The sequence below is a fragment of the Pogona vitticeps genome, chromosome 1 (genome assembly GCF_051106095.1).
Source record: "Pogona vitticeps strain Pit_001003342236 chromosome 1, PviZW2.1, whole genome shotgun sequence".
NCBI lineage: Eukaryota > Metazoa > Chordata > Lepidosauria > Squamata > Agamidae > Pogona > Pogona vitticeps.
In genome coordinates this window covers 249,742,325-249,766,821 of record NC_135783.1, presented here as the reverse complement: position 1 = coordinate 249,766,821, position 24,497 = coordinate 249,742,325, and the positions used below count along the sequence as shown (strand labels likewise).

General features: G+C 42.6%; 2 protein-coding genes across 3 annotated transcripts in view; one reads left to right on the top strand and one right to left on the bottom strand.

The window, feature by feature from the left end:
• Positions 1 to 6,104, top strand: part of IFITM5 (interferon induced transmembrane protein 5) — a 6,794-nt gene extending 690 nt beyond the window's left edge. The window contains exons 1-2 of the mRNA XM_020806993.3: positions 1 to 932; positions 4,883 to 6,104. The exon at positions 1 to 932 is cut by the window's left edge and continues 690 nt beyond it. Coding sequence (XP_020662652.3) covers positions 648 to 932; positions 4,883 to 5,104 — 507 coding nt within the window. The 5' untranslated portion in view covers positions 1 to 647 and the 3' untranslated portion in view covers positions 5,105 to 6,104. The remainder of the gene's footprint in view (positions 933 to 4,882) is intronic.
• A 6,194-nt stretch (positions 6,105 to 12,298) lies between these two features.
• The window catches only part of PGGHG (protein-glucosylgalactosylhydroxylysine glucosidase), a 36,405-nt gene continuing 24,206 nt past the window's right edge, over positions 12,299 to 24,497 (bottom strand). For both annotated transcript variants that reach the window (XM_072985555.2, XM_072985553.2), the window contains exons 6-14: positions 24,110 to 24,241; positions 23,611 to 23,722; positions 23,068 to 23,140; positions 20,042 to 20,178; positions 18,613 to 18,746; positions 18,364 to 18,459; positions 18,161 to 18,258; positions 14,159 to 14,370; positions 12,299 to 13,526 (exon numbers count right to left, since the gene is read on the bottom strand). In XM_072985555.2, the coding sequence (XP_072841656.2) occupies positions 13,462 to 13,526; positions 14,159 to 14,370; positions 18,161 to 18,258; positions 18,364 to 18,459; positions 18,613 to 18,746; positions 20,042 to 20,178; positions 23,068 to 23,140; positions 23,611 to 23,722; positions 24,110 to 24,241 (1,059 nt within the window). In that variant the 3' untranslated portion in view covers positions 12,299 to 13,461. The remainder of the gene's footprint in view (positions 13,527 to 14,158; positions 14,371 to 18,160; positions 18,259 to 18,363; positions 18,460 to 18,612; positions 18,747 to 20,041; positions 20,179 to 23,067; positions 23,141 to 23,610; positions 23,723 to 24,109; positions 24,242 to 24,497) is intronic.

The window sequence follows — 24,497 nt, the reverse complement described above, 5'->3', positions numbered from 1 at the left end:
TAGGAAAGCCCCACCCCTTATGCTACTGCCACTACTCTGATTAAAGCAGGCTTCCCTATAATCCTGTTAGCATATGCACACATGTGTGTGCACATTCATATGCTTTAAAATACAGAGCTCTGATAAACATCTGCCAGTATTTAGCCCACCACCTCATCTACATCTTACAAGTCACACTTGGAAAGGCAAAAACTGTTCAATTTAAGTCAGAGGACATGCAATATAGGTCAGAAATTGTGTAGGAGGAGACATGAACAACTGGAAGAGTAATTACTAGTTCAGGACACATTTCTGCAGCCATAGGTTACAATCAAGTCCTAGGTCCATCTGTTGTCTGCCAGTCTTGAGAGTCTCCCACATATGAGAGCACTTGTAATGTAAGGAGGTAAGTGCCACCTTGCAGCTTGCTGAACATGTATCTCTCCTAGCTGCCTTTGAAGCTGTATGTGCCTGAATTACCAACCATTTCTCTAGATTGGGAGAGAGGCCAAAACCAACTCTGTGGTTATAAAAAGTACTGCTTGTTCAAGGGAGTGAGGGAAGCCTTGAAAACCAAATATTTCTCTCTGCCCAGGCAATGTATTTCTGATAACCGCTGTTGGACTAGAACTGTAATTTCCCTGATTTATATATAGAAGGAGGTGAATATGTTCCTCAGCCACACGCTATATAAAGGGGCAAGCTTGTCTGGCTCCCTCACAGGCTGCCACAACTGGGAAAGGGTGTATTTCCCTCCAGCTGGAACTATGGACACATCATACCCTCGTGAAGACTACCTGCCCATGACGTCCCACAAGCAAGAACCATCTCCAACGGTCATCACCATGAGGCCTCCGGTGGTCCCACGTGACTACATGACTTGGTCCATCTTCAACACCATCTACATGAACCTCTGCTGTCTTGGCTTTGTAGCTCTTGCCTTCTCGGTCAAGGTAGGAAGATCCTGGACAGTCTTTCTCCCTTTGACACATTTTGTATACCTTTGCTGTTCTGCACTGGAGCCCCATTTTTGCCCGAGAGGCCCTCCAGGGCTTTATTGTAGAGAGGAATTCCCAAAAACTAATCAGCAGCAACATAAACTAATCAGATATATTAGTGGTAAGAGGGAAACTGTTCTAGTTTATCTAGGTATAGTACACAGACCTAGATGCTGTGATTAAGAGCCTTGTGAAACTCAAAACATTGCATACGGTTTTGATTTCTTTCTGTAGCTTCTTGCCAATGAACTAAATTTAAAAGTTTCATTCTTGGCTTTCCCCAAGGTCTCCTTGAAATAATTCCTTCTTCTTCCTTAATCTCCAAAAATATAATGACCATAATAATCAGGAAATAATTAAACAGAGGCTCAGTCACCAAGGATTCAAAGGGCTACCATGAACTAATTGAAGCTTGCTGAAATGAGTGTTGATTCTGGGAAAGTTGTGGGTTTCTCCTCTCTGAGACTTTCACAACAAAATGTGCAGATGACAGAGAGAGATTTGTACAGAGCCCAGAAAACGAATTCCTGGAGTCATTGGATGGCTGCCAAATCTTATAAAGAGAACCTGCTGCCCCCCCTAAGTTAGTGCAACTCACTTCAAAGAATTTACTTTCATTCAATTGGGATAAAATGTCTTTGACTAGTATCTGCTGAACTCTAAACAATCATTGGATCTTTCCAAGGTATCAGAATGTCATTAGACAACTGAATTATCCTGGTCTTCATTATGCTAACCAGAGTCACATTGATGTGTCGTATATCATGTGGGGCTATCTTTGCATCCAAACACATGGACTGATCACACTGCACCTCAAGCAATCTTTTTTAGCATGATGGAGACTGATCTTCAGGAAAGGAAGCTTCCCATTTCTTTAGATCATTAAGCAGCTGGCTGGCTGTCCCTTTAGTGAAGCTACTTGATGATGAGAAATTGAAAGCTTCCTTTCTGCTCATTTTTAGAGGAGATGGGAGATGAAAAAGCTGTGAGACCTGCAGGGAATGAGCAGCACTGATCCCTCTTTGCAGCTCACTGCTAGGGTTCATTTTTGGCCAGCTGGCCCTCAGCCATGGAATTTGGAGATTAGGCAGGGGTTGGGGAAGACTCAGCACCTACATTTTTATCGGTGCCGAATTTTTCCCACTCCCTGTCTTTCGGTTATGTAAAGTCATACACGCAGAACATGTAGGTTCATTTTAAGGGCTTGTCTGGATGGATTGAAGCTCCAGTAAATATATCTGATTCGGCATGAATTGTTTCAGTATTTTTTCCCCCCATTGAACGGATGATGCAAGGCCGGATCCAATATGTTGAATACTTTACTTCATCCCATTTGCTGGTTTCAGAGAATAGTTTTTTTAAAAAATTAATTTTTGGCACCAGGCTTTGTTTGTAGGAGGGGACTTTAGTATGGCAGTACTTCCTAATGCTGCAAATGAGTGGGGGGTTCATTTCTGTGCCAGAAGCTCCCAATTGAAAGCCTTTAGTCTTAGAAACAGACCTGAGAAACTGGTCATTCTTCAGAAATTAAACTCTCTGGTTGCTGATTTGTGAAACATACTGTGTGACTGGCCTCCAACATTGCTTGAAAATGGAAATAGCAGCATGTAAGCAAACAAAAAGAACCTATCTAGGAAGGGTTGAAAAGGAATTTCTGAGAAGTTCAGAGAGTGCCTGTGTGGGAGGCATAAGCAGACATGAGGTAATTTATTTACAAGGCCTCATTTGTTTTTTAAAAAACTAGCCCTTCAAGCTCTTGAAGCCTGAGGAGGTCGACAAGGCACCTGTGCACTGCAAAGCCACCACCTCCTATCTAGATCCTTGCTCATTGTCGCTCTTGAAATCAGGAAAGGAAATGACCATGGAATGGACTACCCATATCATTCATGCATCCCTACAGGAGCGTCATTTACCTTCCTTCCCAATGGAAACCATTATAAGGCCCATTCCAAAGATGTTTAATTTAGTAATGGATTATCTTAACAACTATAGACAAGTTGATTGACAAGGTGGTGGCTGACCAGCTGTAAGCATTCTTGGAGGAACAGGATAGCTGAGACCCATTTCAATTGGGGTTTATGCTATGCCATGGGACAGGAATGACATTGGTTGCCCTGCAAGGCATTCTCTTGAGGGAGGCAGACAGGAGGAGTGAAACTCTGCTGGTCCTCCTGGATCTTTCTGCAGCCCTTGATACTATCGACCATGGTATCTTTCTAAGACAGCTAATTGAGTTTGGGACTTAGGGACTCCATTCTTTGGTCATTAAAGTCCTTCCTTGAGGGCCAGTCCTGGATAGAGGCATTGTCCACTCCTTTGACCTCTATTATGGAGTCCCACAGATGCTGTTTTCCCAATGCTTTTTAATATCTATATGAAGCCTCTGGGAGAAGTCATAACAGAGATTTGGAGTTTGCTGTCATCAATATGCAGATGGCTGACAGCTCTATAGGTATCTCCTCTTCATCTGCAGGTGATGCCGTGTGGGTCCCTGAGTGCTGCCTGGTGTAGATAATGAACTGGATAAGGGCCAATAAACTGAAATTGAATTCGGATAAGACAGAGATACCATGGTTGAGAGGATCATTAGAGGGATATTCCAAAATGCAGTGGCCAAACTGATTACAGATACCAGCAGATATGAACACATATCCCTAGTCTTGGCATGCCTTCATTAACTCCCTGTTAGTTTCTGTGCTTAATTTAAGGTGTTGGTCTTAACCTATAAAGCCCTTAACTATTTAGGGCCTTGATACATGTTAGAACATCTTCTCCTATCCCACCTGTTCGTCACATGTTAAGACTTGTAACACTCAAGGGGGCCAACGCTAGAAACCAAGGTTTCTCATTTGTGGCCCTTTCCTCCTGGAATATGCTTCCTACAGAGGTGTGCAAGGCACCGTTCCTCTCTGTTTTTGGAAAGCTAATTAAGACAAAATTATAGAAAGCTGCCATCTGTTAGTCTGAATATTAACCTGAGATACTCAAATGGGTTTTGATTTGTACATTTCTATTTACAGGTAGGTTCATTGTTTTACTTAGGAACAAGGTTTATTGTATTTTATTGCATTTATTAAATGGTGCTTTTATTCTATGATTTTATTGTACGCTGTGAACTGCCCACAGAGTGGTAACAGTAATGGTTGCCCCATTAGAAGTGGAAATAGATAGATAGATAGATAGATAGATAGATAGATAGATAGATAGATAGATAGATAGATAGATAGATAGATAGATAGATAGATAGATAGATAGATAGATAGATAGATAGATAGATAGATAGATAGATAGATAGATAGATAGATAGACAGATAGACAGACAGACAGACAGACAGACAGACTGACAGACAGACTGACTGACTGACTGACTGACTGACTGACTGACTGATTATAATCTGGTGTGGAATGTGTGGCATTCCTGCTCTTGGCAAATCCCCAGCCTGTTAGTTCAGGACCTTCTGAGGTTAAGCATATAATCACACAGGGGTCTTCTCATACTTTCACTTAAGAACTTTATTCTTAAACTAAAGGGAAAGAAATGCACACATTTGTACATACAATGGAAATGCCAATCTGTGTGGATGTTGTGTACAGTACTCCACATGGACCACACTTCCGGTCTTCCCATTTAGCACTGTGGAGTACAGGGGGACAGCATGGGGCCTATATAAACAATTGCTATATAATTTGTATGGAATAAAATTTTAGGAACAAATGCATGTCCCAATCACACTCCTACGTGAGCATGTCGTGAGTTGCTGCTTGCACTGTAGCTTCCATTTCTAGCATTGACTAATTATTGTTCTTCAGAACTGTTTACCCCTGTCTTTACCAGAGATTTCCAGTTTCCTTCCCTTTGCAATACTGTCTGCTTGCCAATGCCTTTTCCTTCTTCTCCCTCACAGGCACGTGACCAGAAAGTGGCCGGTGACCTTGAAGCTGCCCGTCACTACGGCTCCAAAGCCAAATGCTACAACATCCTTGCCACAATGTGGAATGTGGCGCTGCCATTAGTCCTCATTGCTCTGGTGGTCACGGGGGTCCTCCATCTCTCTAAGCTCGCTCAGGAATCCATGAACTACTTGGCTTACAGACTCTTTCCTACTGAAGATGAAGATAAGAAGTGAGCAGATGGCCTTCAGCATGCCTGGCAATGTCTTTGTGACCATTTAGAGACTCATCTGGTGTAACCTAAAGACTGCACAACACAAAACATCTGTGAATTCTAATTCAGGTCATCCAGTTCATGGCACCAATGCATTGACGTATTTTGGGAGACATTTCACAGCTCATATTTCATTGGGAAAATTCAGCTGAAGTAGACAGCTTCTTCTTCTTAAACGCTCAAGGCTGAGCTTGTCTACACCATTGTTCCCCCCCCCCGCCCGCTGTACCTACCGTAAAGCTTCCTTCTCCATTGCTCCTTTTTATTTCTAGGTTTCTGCCCTCTTTTTCTTTGCTGGTCTGACAGACAGCAACAGCAAAGAAAGCACACAGCCATTAGGGGGATTTAATATGCTCTCTGAACTGCTTATTACAGTATATGTATCAATATGAAAACATAGCCCTGCATATTGTTAAATTATTTCCCGTGAGGGCATTTTCACAGTCACTTTTCATATAAGGAGAACTATGCATGTATCCACTGAAGGTGTTAACAATCATAAATTTTTGTACAGTTGATCTGTTATTCATTGGTGAGACCTCAGCACAAGGGATATTTTACAGTATTGGGAAGTTAATTAATCCTTAAGGTAACTATTCAAACTTCTCTAGAGAAACATATTTAATCTTACTATCCCAGAGAAGGCCATCATCAATGTCCTTTGCATTATCTTAACAACTCAGGTGCTTAATACCTTAGAACAGGCTCCTACCACCCACTGCTCGCCAGATGTATCAAACTGTAATCTCCACGATCCTCAGCAAACACAGCTAACACATCTGGATGGCACTGGACTGGAGAAGGCTGCCTTAGAATCTTCCTTAAAGCCCTCATTGTTTCTTTCCTTATAATTGATTCAGGAACATTTTGTTTGATTATTTCTATTCAAGTGATTAAATGATTTTATAATCCACTACTCTTTTGTACACATCTGCTTTAATAAAAATCAATGTGGATTTTTCCCCCCGCTTGGGTCATGTGTTTCATAAGAGCAGTTACCAAGAATCAGAAGCGTAATGTGCCTGCAATATTAACTTTTCTTAGTAGCCCAGGCTATTGTAAGCCTTGCCCATATCTACACCTTTCAAAGTATCCTAATAATAATATGACTTTATGCTGCCAAGTCAATTCTGATCTACAGCAACATTTTCCATCGTTTTCTAGGTGATGAGCACTCGGAAGTGGTTTACCATGGCCCTTTTTTCTGGGGGTGCCCTGGGACTGTGCAGCTTGCCCAGGGCCACGCAGGGCTCTACTCACAGGAGGCACAGTGGGGAATCGAACTCCCAACCTCTGGCTCTGCAACCAGATATAGTGCCTAAACCACTGAGCTATCCATGGTCTTAGTCCCAATGTAAACAACACACATAGGTAGGAGAGTTTATAGAGCGGGGCACAGCAATCCACATGGCCAAAGTGAGAACAGAGCACAGGGAAAGCAATGAGCTTGGTAGTGGCTCTCAGCGGTACCCTCACAGTGCAATTCTCTGCACGCTTACTCCGAAATAAAGTTATATTTTGGCCCATGGGGTTCACTCTGCGTACGGTATATGTAGGACTGTAGTCTGAGGACTCGATCAGACAGGCATTTGTCCTGCTGTTTGGTGCACTGTGGGAATGGGTTGGTTTGCTCTTTTTTTGGGTGATCAGATGGCATAATTGCTAGAGTGAACCGATCCATTCCCAGAGTGCTCCTACCCACACATTTCTGAGCCCCTGTCAAGGGCTTTTACTTTTCAGGTAGGTTCCTTCCACTGTCAATTGTGTGAAGTGCCATTGACAAACTGCTGCTGTCCAAGTCCATGGAAAGGCAGATTTAATATACAAGCACTGTCCACGCTAGTGATTATAGGTTTCTAGTGGAATTAACCCTTTCTCCCCCCTCCTCTCCTGTCATCTCTGCTCTGAACACTTCCCATTTTTGTAATTTATTATATAATTCAGGGCCATCCCACTTCCAAAGAGAAAGGAACAAATGAAATCAAATCAAATAGATCTGTTTCTCCAGTAAAGCAGATTTAAAATGCAAGCAACATCTAACTGGAAAGCAGTTACTGATTATTCCACTAGTTTGCAGGCAGAGTTAATCCTTTTTTTCTCCCTCTTCTATTGTCTCTTCTACCCAAAATTTTTGTTTTTGTTTATTTTCCAGTCCAATGCTATCCATTTCCCCAAATAAATAAGCAAAGAGCATTGCTTGACTCCCCAAAATCTTTTTAGATTGCAGGCACATGACTTTTGTAATTTGGACACTGGAGCAATTTTAGGTGCTGAGTGATTTCTCATGCCCAAAATATCTTGGAAAAGTGCATGTTTTTACCTGAAGAGAAAGATCAATCTAAATGCCATAGTGCACTTCCAGTGACCCATCTTGAACCTGATTAGCCTGTTCCAAGGGAGAATATTTTCCCTGGGTAAGCAAGCCCTCGCTCGGTTTTGAAAGAATGACAGTGAGACAACATTACCTAAAGCAGGGCCAGGAGGACCCAGAGCCTCCAGATGTTCTTGGACTGCAACTCCACCACCATCCTCAGCCATCAGAAGATGAATGCCAAGTTATTTGCAAATCTGAAGAAGTTCAAAGAGCCTCCTGGGTTAGACCTTCCCAAGAATTCATTCCCCACTTCTCAGGTTTACTGGTGCAAGGTCTGTCTTAGGGCAACTTGAAACTCTTACTATGGATGTTCAGCTAATATGCTGCCAGAGATCATGATGGCCTCTGGTCACCTCTCAGCTTAATTTCCATTTTAGCAAAGTTCTCAGCATAAGCACCTCTCTCTGTGTGTCTGTCTGTTTCAGGTTGCTGGGAATACTCGGAACAGACCCACAGGATGTAAACGGGAAGGGACAATCATTTCCATGTAATTCTTCCTTTGCCACTTGCATGAGGTGTGCTGCAGTGTTTTTATCTGATCAGTTTATGCCATGCTGGCTCTGCTCTACAAAGTTCCTGATTAGGGCAGATGTTCTTGCACTCAAGCAATGAAAGGAAGCACAAACAAGGTTCTAGGCTTTCCCATCCTTTCCCCAATCTGGCACCTGCCTATATTGGTCCCTACCATCTTTGGTTATTCTGCTCGGGGATGATGGACACTGTAAATGAGCATATCTGGAGGATATCCTCAATAAAAGAGTTTGTAGTGGTTTCAAGTCTCAAAGGCTCTTGCCTTTAACCACTCAAATAGTGTCACTCTGTGGAAGGTTACATTAGTCATGTTGTCGTTGTGATTGGTTAATTCGTTGCCTTTTCTCCCAGAAAAAAAACAAAAATGCAGAAATATGGATCTAATTATCAGAGAGATGTTGGTGTACCTATATTTCTGACCTGCTAAAGATGCAGAAATCTAAAATCGCCCAGGTGTCACACCCCAGGCTATTCTGGTTAGCTTTCTCATTTGGGGCTTCTCGGATGATTTTCTGCTAAACATCCATTGGTCCACAACTCCCCTTCTTAACATTCTTCTCAGGCTGGCCCATCATTACAGTGGGTTCTAGTTACATTTAAATGCCAGGGTTGTTGTGTAGCAAAGAGCCCTGTAATTTGCTGCTTTGCCTCCCTCTCTCTCTCCCTCTGACAAGTGTACATATGTTGCTGTTTTGGTCTAAAATAGTCCCCTGGCATAAAAAGGCAGCTTTCATCTTGGTCTCTCTCTCTCTCTGTCACACACATGCTCTGGTTGTCTACTGGCCACACATTCTCTCTTTGCCTGCCACAGCTCCACACTTCCCACAAGAACAAAGCTATTTTTTGATCCAGGAAAATAGCAGTGGGGTTCTCTTCTTTGAAGGTCTCCTGTGGTAACAACTTCGTGGCATGGCTTTCACATCTTGCCCCATATTCTCAGCTGTTTGGTTGGATAGTGGCAAGAAACAGCGAGGAGCTGCTGGAAGCTTTACCAATCCCGTTGTCAGTACCAGCTAAATATTGCAGCCTGTGGCGCTGGGAATGGGCCGTGCATTTACTAATATAGAACCCCTAATTAGCACCTTGACTGAGCAAAACAGAATGACCAGCAAACTGCTCCTTTACCTTAAGTTTGTGTGGAAAGCAAAGCAAAACAAATAAAGCACACACCCATTTCAGAACATTTAGAACATACCTGGCTTGTGCAGGGCTTATTTTTGTATGCGTCAATTAGGAAAGAGAGAAACCGGGGTTTTGACTTCAGTGCCTCCTTAAGGAGGGAAGGCTAGGCGTACTTACTTGAAAATAAGGCACACTGAATACATGTTTGTTGCTGTTATGTGTGCGTCAATTTGCCTCCAATTATGAATAAGCAGTCTCCAGAATGTCCTTCCCTCAACTGCCCTGCTGCGCTCTTGCATACTCATACCTGTGGTTTCCTTTAGAGAGTCAATCTGTCTCATATTTGGGCTTCCTCACTCCCTGTTGCTTTCAACTTTTACCAGCATTATTGTCTTGTAAACATGTATAGTACTGAGCTACAAATCTCTTAAGCTGAAAACACAACTGTTTCTACCCGCTTGTAACATGCTCACAAAAAACTGCTATATCTAGTACCAACTTTATGATTAGGACAAAGCACCTAATCTAACTATAATGAGTCATTATTGATTTCAGATTTGCTAACAGCTGCTAAAATAATTTGGGGAAGGTATGAGAACATACCCCTTTTCAATCATTAAGAAAATGGTGGCTCAAATGTTTGGGCATAACAAGAATGGACAAAGAGAGGGAATTTAGGGGAGTGAAGGGAATTCATGCAGTCTCGATGTCTGAAAAATCGCAATCTTTTGTTGAACAGGGCTGCAAAAGGATTTATGATGCATCAGGCTAGATTCATATGTTCTTAACCTTGCAATTTTAGGTAGAGTCGTAAATTATTTATAATTATTAGGTCAAAGAGTGTATGGAGAATACTAGTTTGTTGTCAAGTGCCATCAAGTCAGAACTGACTTATACTTGTAGTGACCCTAATAGGGCTTTCAAGATACGTGATATATCTGAGAAGTGGTTTTACCAGTTCCACTCCCCTAGTGAGTTGCTATGGCTGGGAAGAGATTCAAACTCAGGCCTCCTGAGTCCTAGTGTTGCATATTTACCGACATACACATATGTACACACAAACACACATATACATTTTAATCAGTACCTCCCATTGAAAGTAATGGTATTTCACTTAGCTCATTCCTGGGGTCCTGCAGCTTGATCCTATGTTTATTTCCTCAAGGGGCAGCCCTTTGCATTTCACTGAGCTTATTTTCAATAAGTGTATACAAGATTGCCAGCCTACGTTGTGACAATTTTCTCACTGTCTCTACAGCACTTAACTCTTTGCTGCTGAAATCAATGGGACTTCAATTTGGTTGTATAAAAATATAGAATATTTCAGTAGAGAAATATATAGAATACAAAAATGTATGGCAGATACTAAGACATGGTGAAACTTCTGGGTCACAAGAGTCCCTTTTATCAATCAGATGCTTCATCAGATGGTTGGCCTCCCCAAAGGCTAACAGACCCAAACTTTAATCCCAGGTCAAGTCCGACGGAGTTATGTTTCAGACACTTCAGAGGGCTGTTATTTAGGTCTTACATATTAAATACAGAGGTCTGTCATTCCCATTGCAATGGTCCTCCAGGAACACAGGGAGACTACGTTTGTCCTTGGGAGTGCCCTTGCAATGGAAAGGCTGCTCTTGCACAAAAGCCCTGGCCCATATTGAACTCCAGGTTGCCGCTCTGATTTCCTTCTGAGGAGCTACTAGGCCTTCAAATTTCATCCTCATGTGACAAAGAGAACAAAAAGTGTCGTTCTTGCATTTCTCATGACAGTCAATGGATGGCATGAACCTCTCTGGTTTCCAGTTTTTGACTTGGGTTTGCTCCAAATGGCCCAAGCATGAGTGGGCCGTTTTCTAAAAGGGCTGGACTGGGACCCAAGCCCAACCTGGAGGTCTGTGCGCATTCCTAGTTTTCAGTGCTTTTCAACAGTCTCCCGAGTAGCAAAGAACCACAGTCCCGTCCATGTTTATTCAGAAGTAAACCCTTGACCCTTTCAATGGGTCATACTTACAGGTATGTGCAGAAGACTGCAGTGTGAGTATAAAATGACTTTGGCATTCCCCAAACCAACTAACTGTAAGGAGCTGGAGGTCACGTTTGGAGAGAAGAATCCTTTCTACCGCTCCACCCAGGCATTACAGCCTTCTGGTGATTAGGGACTGTGCCCCCCCCCTCTCTGTGTGTGTATGCGTGTGTTTTAAAGATAGGTCTTGGGTCTCAGCCAGCCTAATTACAGGGCAGAAAGCCTTCTCTCTCTCTCTCTCTCTCTCTCTCTCTCTCTCTCTCTCTCTCTCCTTATACACTTCCTTATGCTGACTTGAAGCTTGCATTGGTTCTGGGGCAGCTTTTCATACATCCACAGTAGTTCAGGATCTCTGGATTTGCTTGGATTAAACATAATTGCAAGAAAAGGGAGACAGGAGCTTAAATGTCCTGTGTGAAGTATCCTCAGTGACAACAATGATGAAGGAAGACCAGCATTATAATTAAACAATAAGAAGGGATCCAGAATTGGAAAGGCTGGCTTATGCAATCCGGGTCAGGGAGACCAGATGCCAGAGCCATGGTGGAGTCTCTTTCCCCTCAGATGCTTCTTTTTCCCCCCCAAGGGGCTTTTTTTCATTCTGCATCTGTGATTTTGATGTCATCCTGTGGTCTTTTTTGTTGACTTTCAAAGGCTAAAAGTGGAAATAAACTACGCCTCTCAAATTCCATTCTCTACCTTCACCCACTCCTGTTCATATACATTTCTACAGCCATGGGGAATGGCAGCGTTCCACTTGGCAGGCAGAATCAATAGTGGTCTTTATTTCTGTGAAAGATCATGTCTGGCAATCTGTACTGACCTTGCAACTCACAGATTCCCTTTCTCTGCCTCTAGAAGACCTCATTAATTCCTTAAAATGCAGCCCAATAATAACTCTTCCTGAAGACCATTCGAGGAGAGCCAACATAAATAGAGGAGGAACGCAATGTAAATAATGAAGATGATAAGTCTCAGAGCATGTGCAAAGAGAAACCTTCTCTAATCATGACTTTTTCTGAGTATGGTATCCAGTTTAACATTCAATTAAAAGGTTCCACGGGACCCAGAATCAGAACCTGGAATGCTAACTTAAAACAAATGAACATGTTCATTACTTTTTATTTTGAGCCAGCCAGATGACCACTAGTGTTGCTGCCACCACAGCTGAAATGGTAGTTTTTAGCATTAATAATATTTAGTTTTTATTGCCAACACACCAACACACACACACCTCAAAAACATGGAAATACTAATTCCCCATATGGCCTTGAAAATACAAAAATAGAGAAACAGATAGAAAACACTTATTTTGTATTACTTAGGATTGATACAAAAATGGCATAATATTAAAAAAAAACAACTGTGATCTCTAAAAATGTCTTAAAATGTCTTTTTAAAGCAACTTGTGAAAATAATTGGACCTTGTTACTGGTTAATTGTTGAATTTTATCTCACTTCAACTTTGTTGTACTCACATCATCTGAACACGTTACTGGTTATAGGTAATTATGTTACTTGTAACCAATTCCTTCCAAGATCTCTTCAGAATTACAATGGAAATGCTGGTTAGGAGAATATTCATATTTTTCAGACAATATGCAGTGGTTTACATTGAAAGAAATGACTTCATTTTATGAAGTCAGTCATAGACTACAGTGGACCCTCTACTTAAGGAATTAATCCGTATTGGAACGATGGCTGTAAGTCGAAAAGTCTGTAGGTCGAATCTCCATTGACCTACAATGCATTGAAAACTGATTAATCCCACAACTGGCAGTTTTTATTCTATTTTTGTTCCATTTTGGTTTTTTTCTGGTCTGTAGGTCGATTCTCCGGCTGCAAGTTGAATCTAAATTTTGCAGCCAGAGAAGTCTGTAACTCGAAAAGTCTGTAAGTCGAGCCGTCTGTAAGTCGAGGGTCCACTGTATAAGAAGAAGTTATCAGGGAAAATTAGTTTTTCTCCCTAAGAAGAGTGAGAAGAAAGCCTCTTTCATTTGTCCCCCATTTCCAGAACTTTTCCAAGCCTGCCCTCTGGTCAGGAAGGACGCTAGGCCTCCAATGGAGTGACAGTGAAGAATCCCAGATTAACTCCCATGGAACAGGCAGTTTGTGCACACAAGGCAACAAAGGCTGAGTCTCCACAGTGATATTGCATGTAGATAAGCCATGGCGCTCTAAAATATTGGCTCTGTGTCATTAACTTTGGTTTGATAAGGCTTTGTGGTTCTCATATTTGTCACGGTATCAGTATTAAAACAAGCTGAATTTAGAATGCTTCAGTAGGTGTCTTCTGGATCCATCCATCAGCTGTGGGGAAGGAGACAATCCGCCCTGAAACAGAAAGGCAGACCCCACTGTACAGGTTATTATCTGAACCACTTTCTACAATTATGCAATTTTTAATCTTCTGTACTGCAGTGGGTAATTTGTGGCCCTCTGGATGTTGCTGAACTGTGATGCTCACCATTGGCTCTCCTAGTTGTGGGTGATGAAAGTTATCGTCCACTAACAACTGTTGCTGAACTCTTCTATACCGTTGAGTTGCGGTCCCATATACCACAGTGCCCCCGCAGACATCCTCCTCAGCATCTACCAATCCTCTTCTGTCCCTCCACATTTTAAATATATATTTTCAAGATTTAAAACCATTTTTAAAACTAAACCTTCTGTCTGAAGTCACCTTGCCTGCTTCTCTTCTTCTCTGTTACAGAGAATGAGAGGAAACAGTAGTCTGTGTGAATCCCAGGCAAGCCCATTTCCAGCTTCAGCTGGCACCTGCCACTGACGGGCGAGATGAATCTTGCACCAATGTTGCTGCGCCAGTCAGGGCACTCGAGCAGCTAAACATCCCTCGATATTCATTCTTTTTTTTTTTAACTCTCTGAAGTGGAAAGCAATCCCTCTGTGATTGAGACCAGCAATATACAACATTGACATTATGGCAACAGAGAGAAACACCTTACCTTCCTTCAAGGGGAGTCGCTCTCCTGTTCCTGCCAGAACAACCTCTAGTTCAGATGGCGGATCAGAGGAGGTCTTTGTCACTTGGATAGTGATGTTCCCCTTGGTGAGGGTGAAATCCAATTTACATCCTAAATAGCAGATTCCAGTGATCTTGAGCTCCTTGACATCATCTGGACAAACAGGATCAAAGTTCAGACACTTCTTGGTGATCCTAACAAAGGTGGAAATGAGTCAAAGATCAAAATAGTAAACCCTACAGGTTTACTAATACACCAGATCCTAATAGACACCTTTTCTCAAGCTCTGGCTAATAAGAAGCATGAAGCAGAATGAAGAATGAATGGTTCCTTCCACACTTCCCCTTGTCTCCCGCCATTTATTTGTTTGCCTGCTGGGGATGTTTTCCCAGTTCCCTCCCCGAGTCCGAAACAGTTCCCCAACATCATCCTTGCAAGAACTGAGTAAGACATAGAATGATAGAACAATTGAGTTGCAAGAGGCCTCTGCCATGGAGTCCAAACCCCTGCTCAAGGCAGGAATCCAAGTCAAAGCAGATGTGACAGATGATTGTCCAGTTTTCTCTTGAATGCCTCCCAGCACTGGAGCATAATTATCAGTTTATTTCACTTTATCAGTTATAGTGAAACCCCGCCCTCCACCATTGTGCAGCAACCAGAAGAAGATGACATGGCTGTATTTGAATAAATGTAGATTGCTGTACACGAAAATAAAATAAACATCTCCTGAAAATAAGCCCTAATGCATTTTTGGAGCAAAAATTAATATAAGACCCTGTCTTATTTTCGGGGAAACACAGTACATGAACTGGATTTTGCCTATTGTCTAATAAAAGCATTGCTAACATTATAGTTCAGTAGGTTGGTGCACATGGCTGTGGAATAAGGGTTGGGAATCCAATTCCCCACAATGAATCCCAGGAAAGGGAGCAGCCAAGATCACAGGACTGCATGTGGCTAATGTGGTAACTGGCCCTGCCAGTTGTGTCGTTTTAGGCAAGCTGCACGGACCCAGAGCACCACCAGGAGGAGGGATCTTTAAACCCCTTCTGATGTTTCATACCTAGAAAACCCCGGGAGGTTTCCTGTAAGTCACAACCAACATGATGATAAAACATTATTTCTAAAATGACATCGAGACCTCATACACCAACCTACTCACATAAGCAACAAATATGAAGAGTAAGGAAGGAAAGGACAAGCCAAAAAAACCAAAAAACCAAACAAACCAGGAAAAGAGGATTGAAGATTGGATACTGACAGGATAAAAGAAGAAGAAACATAAGCTACACAATAAACATGAAACGGACACCAAATCCCAGCAAAGGTCTTTTACAAACTGGGTTCAGAAATTCTTGCCCAGCCCAGCCTTGCAATTGAAGGGGCAGGTGGAGGCAGTCCTGGATCAACATCGCTACCTGATCCATGGAGGTTCACACCCATTCAAAGCACTTTTCAGGCATCCTAGCCTCTGGGTTTGAGTGTAGGCTCTGAGGGGATGGCCCAATTCCAGCCCACAGGGTAGACGTCCTGGGTGGATGCAGACTGTCCACCTTTGATTCAACCCTTCACGCCTCGCATGGGCAAAGTGATGGGGATGAAGCTAGGCCATCCCCTCTAATCCTGTGCACAAATCTAGAGGCTGTCATACTTGGTTAGGGCTAAGCAGACAACCACTCAAAGAAACAAATGAGCAAGAAAGGCAAAAAGAAGAACTGCTGCCCTCTCTCCAGCCTTTAAATGGTGCTGTTAGGCAGCATTTTGAGGATACACTGCCTGGCTTTCTTCTGGTATTTGAATTGCCAAAGTGGTCTGAAATGAACCCACTCTGGACCCAATATGATCTGCTTGGGACCAGTAATAGTTTATTTTTTATTGTTGCACAGACAATCTCATCATCATGCACACCTCAAGGCAAAATCTACAGGACTGCACTACATATTGGGACATCCTGTTATGCAACTTTTCATAAATAATGATTGGGTACAGGGAGCATTTATACCCATGATAGGATACAGGGAGCATTTAATTTATATTAATTAAAAGCTTCCTATCCTCCTGGTTTAGGTTCCAGGGCTCCCTTGGGCTCCTTTTTGCCCTGGGGAAGCCTTTGGAAGCTTTGAGATGGGGGAGGAGGAGAGCCTGTACAAATCAAAACTCAGGGTCAGAAAATGCAAATTATCTTAGAATGCATGATGCATCACTGATGTACTTCAACCCTAAGCATGGGACATTAGCTAAACAACATGGGCAGCTTAAGCTGGCTCTTGCCAGTTGTGTGGACCAGCAGGGACCAGCATAAGTAGCACAGGCAGCCAACCTAAATGGACTTTGGAAAGTAGAAGCACAGCTAGTCCAGCCATCTGGCAGGACGTCAGCCCAGCTACCACCAAGATGCAATTATTTCATGAGCCATTCTGTTGATTTTGCCTCTAAAAATATTCTTACCTGTTATGATAACTGCCTCCTGCTTTTCTAATAATATACACATTTGTAAATATGTAAACATCATATATCTCTTGCAAATAGTACTGGGACTCCCAGGTAGCGCTGAAAAAACAAACTACGGAGCCCGCCTGATTCCTCTACTTCCTTGCAAATCCCACTGAGGGATTTCCTGCACGGGGACTATTTTGCATATATTAGCCATTTCCGGCTGTTCTTCCTGAATTCAGTGGTGTTCTCATGCTTAATTTTGCCTGTGGTATCCATGTCAATATTGACTCAGCTGTTTTCTGAATGCTGTTGGGGACAAATTTTATGGCTCTAGGTATGTTCCCCACACATGGTGATTGTAAATACATCAGACCTGTGCTTTTCTTCTTGCTTTGGGCCAGCTAAGCCATATTTGCACTGCCCTCGGGGCAGAAGCCATTCCCTTCCGTGTCTCCACAGAGCTGTTCAGGGGTATTGGTCTGAAATGTGAGTGACATACACGCAGAGCTTCGTATAATTCTCTGGATTACTTCCCAGAATTCCCTAGCTAGCATTGGACAAAACTAAGCCTTGTTTTCTGTGACAGGGACTCTTTGGGCTTAAATCTCAGTACTACTGAGTATATAGGCTGCAATTGTCAGTCCTCGCCATCTCGCTTTCACTGCTGTTAGTCTCTCTGGAAGTAAGATGAGGTAGCCAGCTGCAAAATGTCTAGCCTGGTGGAAAGACTTTGCCAGTGCCTACAAATTGCCTGCAAGCCAGGCTGTAGCAGCTCCTTGGGCCATAGCAGCAAGACTGCTCTTAGCATTGGGTGTTTAAGTGTCGCACTTTCTTGGCCCGTTACTTTCAACTTTGCTTTCTGCTTGTGTGCTAAGCATAATTGACTTAACTTATAAAAATGTGCCCACTTTATCACACACAGATCTGATATTTTCATTTTAAACAGGTGCTACAATCTTAAGAGGTGTGATCTTAACAACTGACTCATGTTTTTCTGACTTTTTGGTTGACCCAATAGAGATTATCAGCCCACCACAGGTTTTGAAATGTGTCCCGTGGCCAGCATACATTTGCTGTTATCCAAGCCCATCTCCTTTCATAGCAATGTTGAATTCATCCTGTGCTGCTTCTTTCCTTGTGATACATTTTGACAAGTGAGACTGGGCTACTTCTGGCAGTCTGCTGTCCAAGAGGGACACAGAGGTAACCAGCTAATGGACTACACTGAGTCACTCTTGGGCTTTTCCCCCTCTTTGCTCAAGAGCATCAATAGCATGGTGAGGGCAAGGGGTATATTGATCCATCTAGCAGCTAGTAAGAGAGAGACCAGGTGGAATCCACACATTATCCCTGATTCTGTTTCGTGATGGCTGCCCTTAGGATCAGTTTTTCTAATTTAAAGCTTCAAAAAGTTGTTTATTTGCACCACATGTCCCAGAATCCCCCCGTGATCACAGTCACTCCCCATCCAAGCTCACCAGCTTCTTAATACTAGAACATTTGGGGCTCATGGATATTTAAACGATGGCTCATCAATACGGTTTATACCTGAATCCTGTGTATCCAAAAAGGATGGCTTGCAAAAATCCACCCATTCCTGTCAAGAAGTTCACAGCTCCTGATCCATCTGCGTTCTCTACCCAGATCTGAGGAAATCAGGGGAAATGAGTTACTGAAGGATGGTACAGAGAGGAAAGTAACCTATAGTGAGGAGAAGGGGATGGGCAAGTGCCGACTTTTGCCTGCCTGACCTTGAACGGCTCAGTGATATTGCTGAAACACTTGCTCAGCTGTTGTTGTGCTCTTTCTGTCTCTTTCAGCTCCAGCCAACCAATAGCAAACATGCTCTGCAGGAAGGGAAAGGAAACAGAAGCTGTTGCCATCACAACCATCACATGTAGGGAGATGCATCTTAGCAACAAACTAGATCACAACCCTATACCTGCAACACTAAAACCATTTGGTGTCTTCCTTTCCCCCTCCGAAGGCTAGCCCCTTACCCAGGTCATGGCTGGCCCCTGAGTATCAGTCACAGGCTCATAGATCTCAAGGTCATTCCTTCTGATTTCTGGTTCCATGGGATACATGACAGGGTATCCAAGCAAGATGACATCAGCTTGTTTCACTGGCTCACCTGGGAAAAAAGAGCACAAAGGCAAAGCCAAAGAGTGATCCAGGTATGGGCGTGACTGTTAGACTTTCATGCCCCTGGGCTAGATCCTTTTCGGCAGCAGGGAGAATGCAGATCAGTGACATTTTCTTACTGGAAACTCTAGGAAGTTTTGATGCAGGACAAGCAAAGACAACTTGCATTTGGGGAGAAACAAGTGGGAGGACTATGGATTCTTCAGGCCGTGTCATCTGTGGTTCATTCATTTCCTTCCTCTGCTGTTACGGACAATGATGGGACTGTCTCTCCTTGCAGTTTAAAGGCTCTTTGGGATGGGGTGTCAAACTTGACTTAAGTAGTACAGCTGACCACCTCATCTGCACCCTGTTCCTATTGCACTTTGCCTCTAGGCGGAAAGGGATTACACTTGAAACGTAAACTTTGGTAGTCATGAGCTTGCATTTCTGATCTTCATTTATTACAGTATTTCTATCCTGCCAAACAACTAGAGATCTCAGAGTGGGATACAGGCAACAACAACACATCAAACAATTTCAAACAACTGAACAAGATGAAACAGTATAGAGGAATCTACATTCCTGTCAAGCTATGATCATGGCACCTCAAAAACTTGGGTGAAGAGCCATGTTTTAAATTGGTCTTAAAAGCAGAGCCATCAGTGTTACCAAATTAGGCCACCCAAGGAGAAGACGTATAAAACTGGGGTGCCACAGCAGAGAAGGCCTTCTTCTGTGTTTCTGTATAAGATATTGCTCCCACTGATAGGACACAGAGGAGGGAACAGATCCTTCTTTTTTTATCCCCTGCTGCCAGGGTTTGGTGGCAGCATGAGGTCATTGTTATGAGAGTGGCTGAAACTCAGTTGTAAAGCATATGGCATTGTAATAAAGTATCCTAGGTTCATTCCCTGACATTTCCAAATAGGGGTGGAAAAGGAATTAGTCTTAAACCCTGAAGAGCACCTGCCAGGCAGTGTGAGTGGCACTGAGCTAGATGAACCGGTTGTCTCATTTGACTTTTTTCTCTCCCCGCCCCCACCCCCCAGAACACTTGTCTAGAATTCTGAAGGGAGTCAGAGTCTTTTTAAAACACCTGCAATCTTCATGGATACATTGGTACTTCTCCCAGCTCTGTACGCACAGAGGAACCCAGTCTAACCAGTGGCCTTCTGGGTGTTCCATGTTTGTGCGTGCCAACAGGATCACTGTTGAACCACCATCACTGGGTAAACCACCTGATTTATCTTGCAGCCAACACAGAGGGATAGATGGATTACCTTGTCTCCCAAATTAACTCACCTGGGCAATACCCATCATACTCTGGGTGGAAGTTCCTGTTTTTATCAAAGGGTATTTTAATCTTCTTCCCAACCTCCTTCCACTCCTCAGGAATGGGAATATGCAGCTGCGTGCTCAACTCAATTGCAAAGTTCAAACTGGAAAGCAGCAGAAAAAAAGAGAGCATAAGGCTAGACTGGCAGAGAGAAGTAGGAAGATGTTTATAGTATTTGATTAGCATCTAAAAGGACAATAATCAAAAATCAGATGTTATAAAAACCAAACAGTTCTTGATGTTCTTTGATCTTCTTCACTCATATCCTTCACTTTTGTGGTTCAGCTTAGAAGCTACACTTGTCAAACAAGAGGCTCAAATTTGGCTCCCTTTGAATTACAGTGCATCCTGAAAGCTGTTGATTATTGTGTTGCGCAAATTACAATATGCTATTACAAGCCGTAGTTTGAATATTGTACTATAGAACACTAAAATAATTAGGGAGAGTTTAAGACATGCAACCCTGAAAATGTACATTGTGCCTAAGAAAATGAGGTTTATTTATTTATTTGAACCGCAGTGTAGAAAAGTCACGGCAGGACAGTCAGCCAGCTCTCCATCCAAGTCTGAAAGCAAAGGATATGTAAAATAACATTGCCTCACAAAGTCAATAACTTGATAAATTAAAGGAGCTCTTTTCTAGTAAGCTAAAACTTGGGTGTGGAAATGTAAACATTGATAAGAAAAATGGAAATTCCTAAGCCATGAAAATCCTAGAATACTGAAACTGAAGCATAGCGAATTGGTACCTGACCAAATTCAATCACCAGCGGTTTGCTTTCCTGGTATTTTGTAGGTGTTGTAAGCGTTCAAGAGAACAAGTCAAAATATCAGTAATGCCTTGCTGCCATGGTGGTTTGCCATCACAATAATTTGCTGCGATGGCAAAGCCAATGTAAATTCTCATAAAAACGATATATGAGGTGCATTACATTGGGTAGCATTCTGTGTCGCTGGAAAGCCTCAATTGTTGACAGTTGAAGAGAAATGTAAACAAAGGAGAGAAATATAAATATATGGATCATGCCACACACATTGGTTGACAATAACACAGATGCCAGGCATGAGATGCCAAGAGACCAGCAGAAGCCCACAACACAGAGAGATAAAGAAATCATGGATTTTCCTCCCTAGATGCAAACAGGCACATGGCTGGCTTGGCTGGGTGAGAACACTGTTAAATAAATTTCTTGTATGCTTGAATATGCTAAAAGGCTAAGTAACCTATTTCTGCTACACAGATTTTTTACTGTGTCTTTTAAGATTACAAGCGACTGGTTTTTTGGACGGAAATGTGATTTAAGTTCTTGTCTATTACTTCTCTAGCTAAAAAGGCTTATATAACTGATATAGATTATCGTGACCTAAATTTTGTCTATGACTTAAGTTAGAATAATACAACCATAAACTAATGGAATTGAAAGGGCACCAAGTCTGACTCTTTTGCTCAAATCAAAGTATCTCTCACAGATGGTGTGGGTTCCCCTCCTGCCGCAATATTATTTGCTGTGCTCAAGCCCATGTATATGTTCACACTCTGAAATCTTAGTAAAGTAAATTAATTTTAACATTTAAACAGTTCAACTTTTAAACATAAAACTTGGCTAACTTGTTACAATTTCAGTGAAAGAACTTTGTCTCAAATAATAGTTCTGCCTGTACTTCTTCAAACGTTACTACTTTTCACTTGTTTTCTTATGAGTGGGTTTCTTATAAGTGGATTTCAAATATGCTAAATGAGGGGTTCATCAACATGAGTGTCTTACATGACCCCAGTGTAAAATGTGCTTTCTTCAGGGTCTTTCTTAAAAAGCCATGCATCACATTTTAGCCTTCTTTCATTTTGTATTTCTTTCTCCTGAACAGATGATTTCCACCTGAGGAACAATTTTAGTCTTGTGCCCCTGATTTCGCTTAGTAAGTTAACAAGTTACAACATAACGTATAATGTGGAATTCATAACTCTGCAGTTTCTTTGTCAGCTTCACTGGAGTCCAGGAAAGAAATGGGGGTGGGCAGAAACAAAGGCAAACAATTCAGAAAGAGGATTAGGTATCATGTCTTGTCAGACCACCATCCTACTGGGAATGTGTTTTGTGTTTGGTAGCCCACCCAGACATTTGCAGGAGGGGATGTAAAGAAGTTTAGAAATAGAAGAAATTAATGGGCTATATTTAGCAGCACAGCACACTGGGTCAGAAAATCACTACTTGGAAGGAATGTGACATTATTTAAGGCAGGAGGCATATCACTTCTAGACAGTAATAATACACATCTGATCTTGGCAAAGATTCCAAAGAGGTAATTTAAAGTGCTTAGAAATGTGTGTGTGGTTTTTTCCAAATTCAACGCTAAATTTGAAGTGTGTGGCTAAAAATGTTCCCTCCTGCTGCCAGTTCCCTCTGTGTGTCTAGTCAAAAAGCTGGGAGATTGATTTATTTGCTCACAGGCATTATTCCATTTTCTGTCTTTCTCCCTGCCACTCTCACACATTCACACTCAAGAATGTGAGACTAGGTGTTGAGCTGGAGGAGAGGACCAGCCCTGCCTCCGCCCCTCCACCTCTGGAAAGGAGGCAGGCAGGAGGAGGCTGGCTCAGGGTAGCTCAAAGTGAGGCAATGCCTCCACAGTTTGGTTTTTGCATGGGATTATTTCTTCCATTTCTTTTTTTACCAAATGGTTTATTTGATGACTATATTATTATAATCCAATCACTGCTTGCTCCTTGCATTATAGTGTCTTCATTTGTTCTGCTACTGTTTTGTAGAGCACCTTTTACGAGCACCTCGCATGATCTGCACTTTTGTCATTAACCAGTTTTCTGCCATTACAGAAAGGTAGCACATGCATTTTTAAAGAAATGAAAAACAAACGAATCACAATATGTATGTGGCCTTTGCCTGTGTCTATTACTGAGCATGACATAGGAAGAAAGTAGATGCCAGAAGAGACTGGAGAGCAAATTCTGGTGAGTCTAGTGACCATTTCTTACCTCCTCTGGGCAATAGCATTGGTATAAACAGAGTTATTGACAGCAGGATGATACTCATCTGGAGGCAGGACACCTAAAAGAAGGCAGTACATGTCAGAACATAGAGGTGCTTCCAACATCACCAACCCAAAAGGGCCCTAAGGAATGAGTCAGACAGAAACAAATATTCAAAAATCTGAACCAAACAATGTCATGCTACTGAACTGCACGTGAAAACTGCAAATTCTGAGGAGAAATTTGGTGCAGTCTTCTCTGGGCCGTAAACACGATGACAACATTCCCCTTGCAGAGGCTTTAGGAAAGAGGCAAGCCATCATGTGCCCTCTGAAGAAGAGAAGGGGTGATTGTGTGCTGTCTGGAGTTCGAGATCCTCAGCAGATAAAGTAAGGAGGGAGGCCATGGAGCTGTCCTTGAACTCATTGGAGGAAAGGTAGAAAATAAATCTAATTTAGAAACAGAGTAAATAAAAAGGTGTAATGTTCCCAGAAGATAGAGAGAGACAGTGGACCTCCTCTACTGAACCGCCTGCTCTCACAAATTTACCGTTGAGCTGGTAGTTCTGTTCCTCTGAGCTCCATTCTGCTCGGCTGCACCAGTACTGAGCCACAGCACGGGCAACCTCCCAGCCACCTTCCTCCTCAAAGAGCTTCAAGTCCTAGAAGTGGGCAGAGAGAAAACAGCACTGTGGGCCATCAGGTGGCTCTTCCCACCTTAGAACAGGCTTAGAAAATACAGTTCAAGGGAGGGCTGGGGAACACGTGACCCTCTGAGCTTTGTTGGACAACTTTCATCAGCCCCAGCAGGCATGAGCAATGGTCAGGGAGGATGGGATCGGTTGTTCTTTGACATGAAGAGGGCCACAGATTCCACAGCCTTATGGGAGAGGAAAAAGGGGAAACGTGAAGAGGGAATTGTAAGGGTCCAATATCACAAGAAAGATAAATCAATGTCACAGCTATGTTAAATTCCAAACACAGTTGCCTCTGGCCTGCAGAAATGCCAGCTTCATGCTATTCGTACTAGAGAAGACATGCCCAGTTACCTCTGTTATGTGGTAATACTGCTCAAATGCCAGCATAACATCTCCATTGATGTGAATTTCCTCCTCTCCATAAATCTTCTCAGGGCAGACCTCTCGGCCTGTTGCTGCGCTCTCCCATGGGAACTTTGCACCCTGTCACAACCAAATCGGAAGAAGTCACATATACACACACATTAAAAAGGTCCAGACACAGCCAATAGCAAGAGCAGGGCAAATAATTCAAAGAGTATTTCTGCCCCCCCCCCAATTTCTTCAGGTCATTTCAAATCTTGGACAATCCAGGAATGGATCCCTTCCCACACTAATGAAGGCAAGGTTGGCTTACCAAACTTAATCTGCATATTGTGTTTTAGATGGTTTAGATCACTCCAATACCAGCAATACAGAA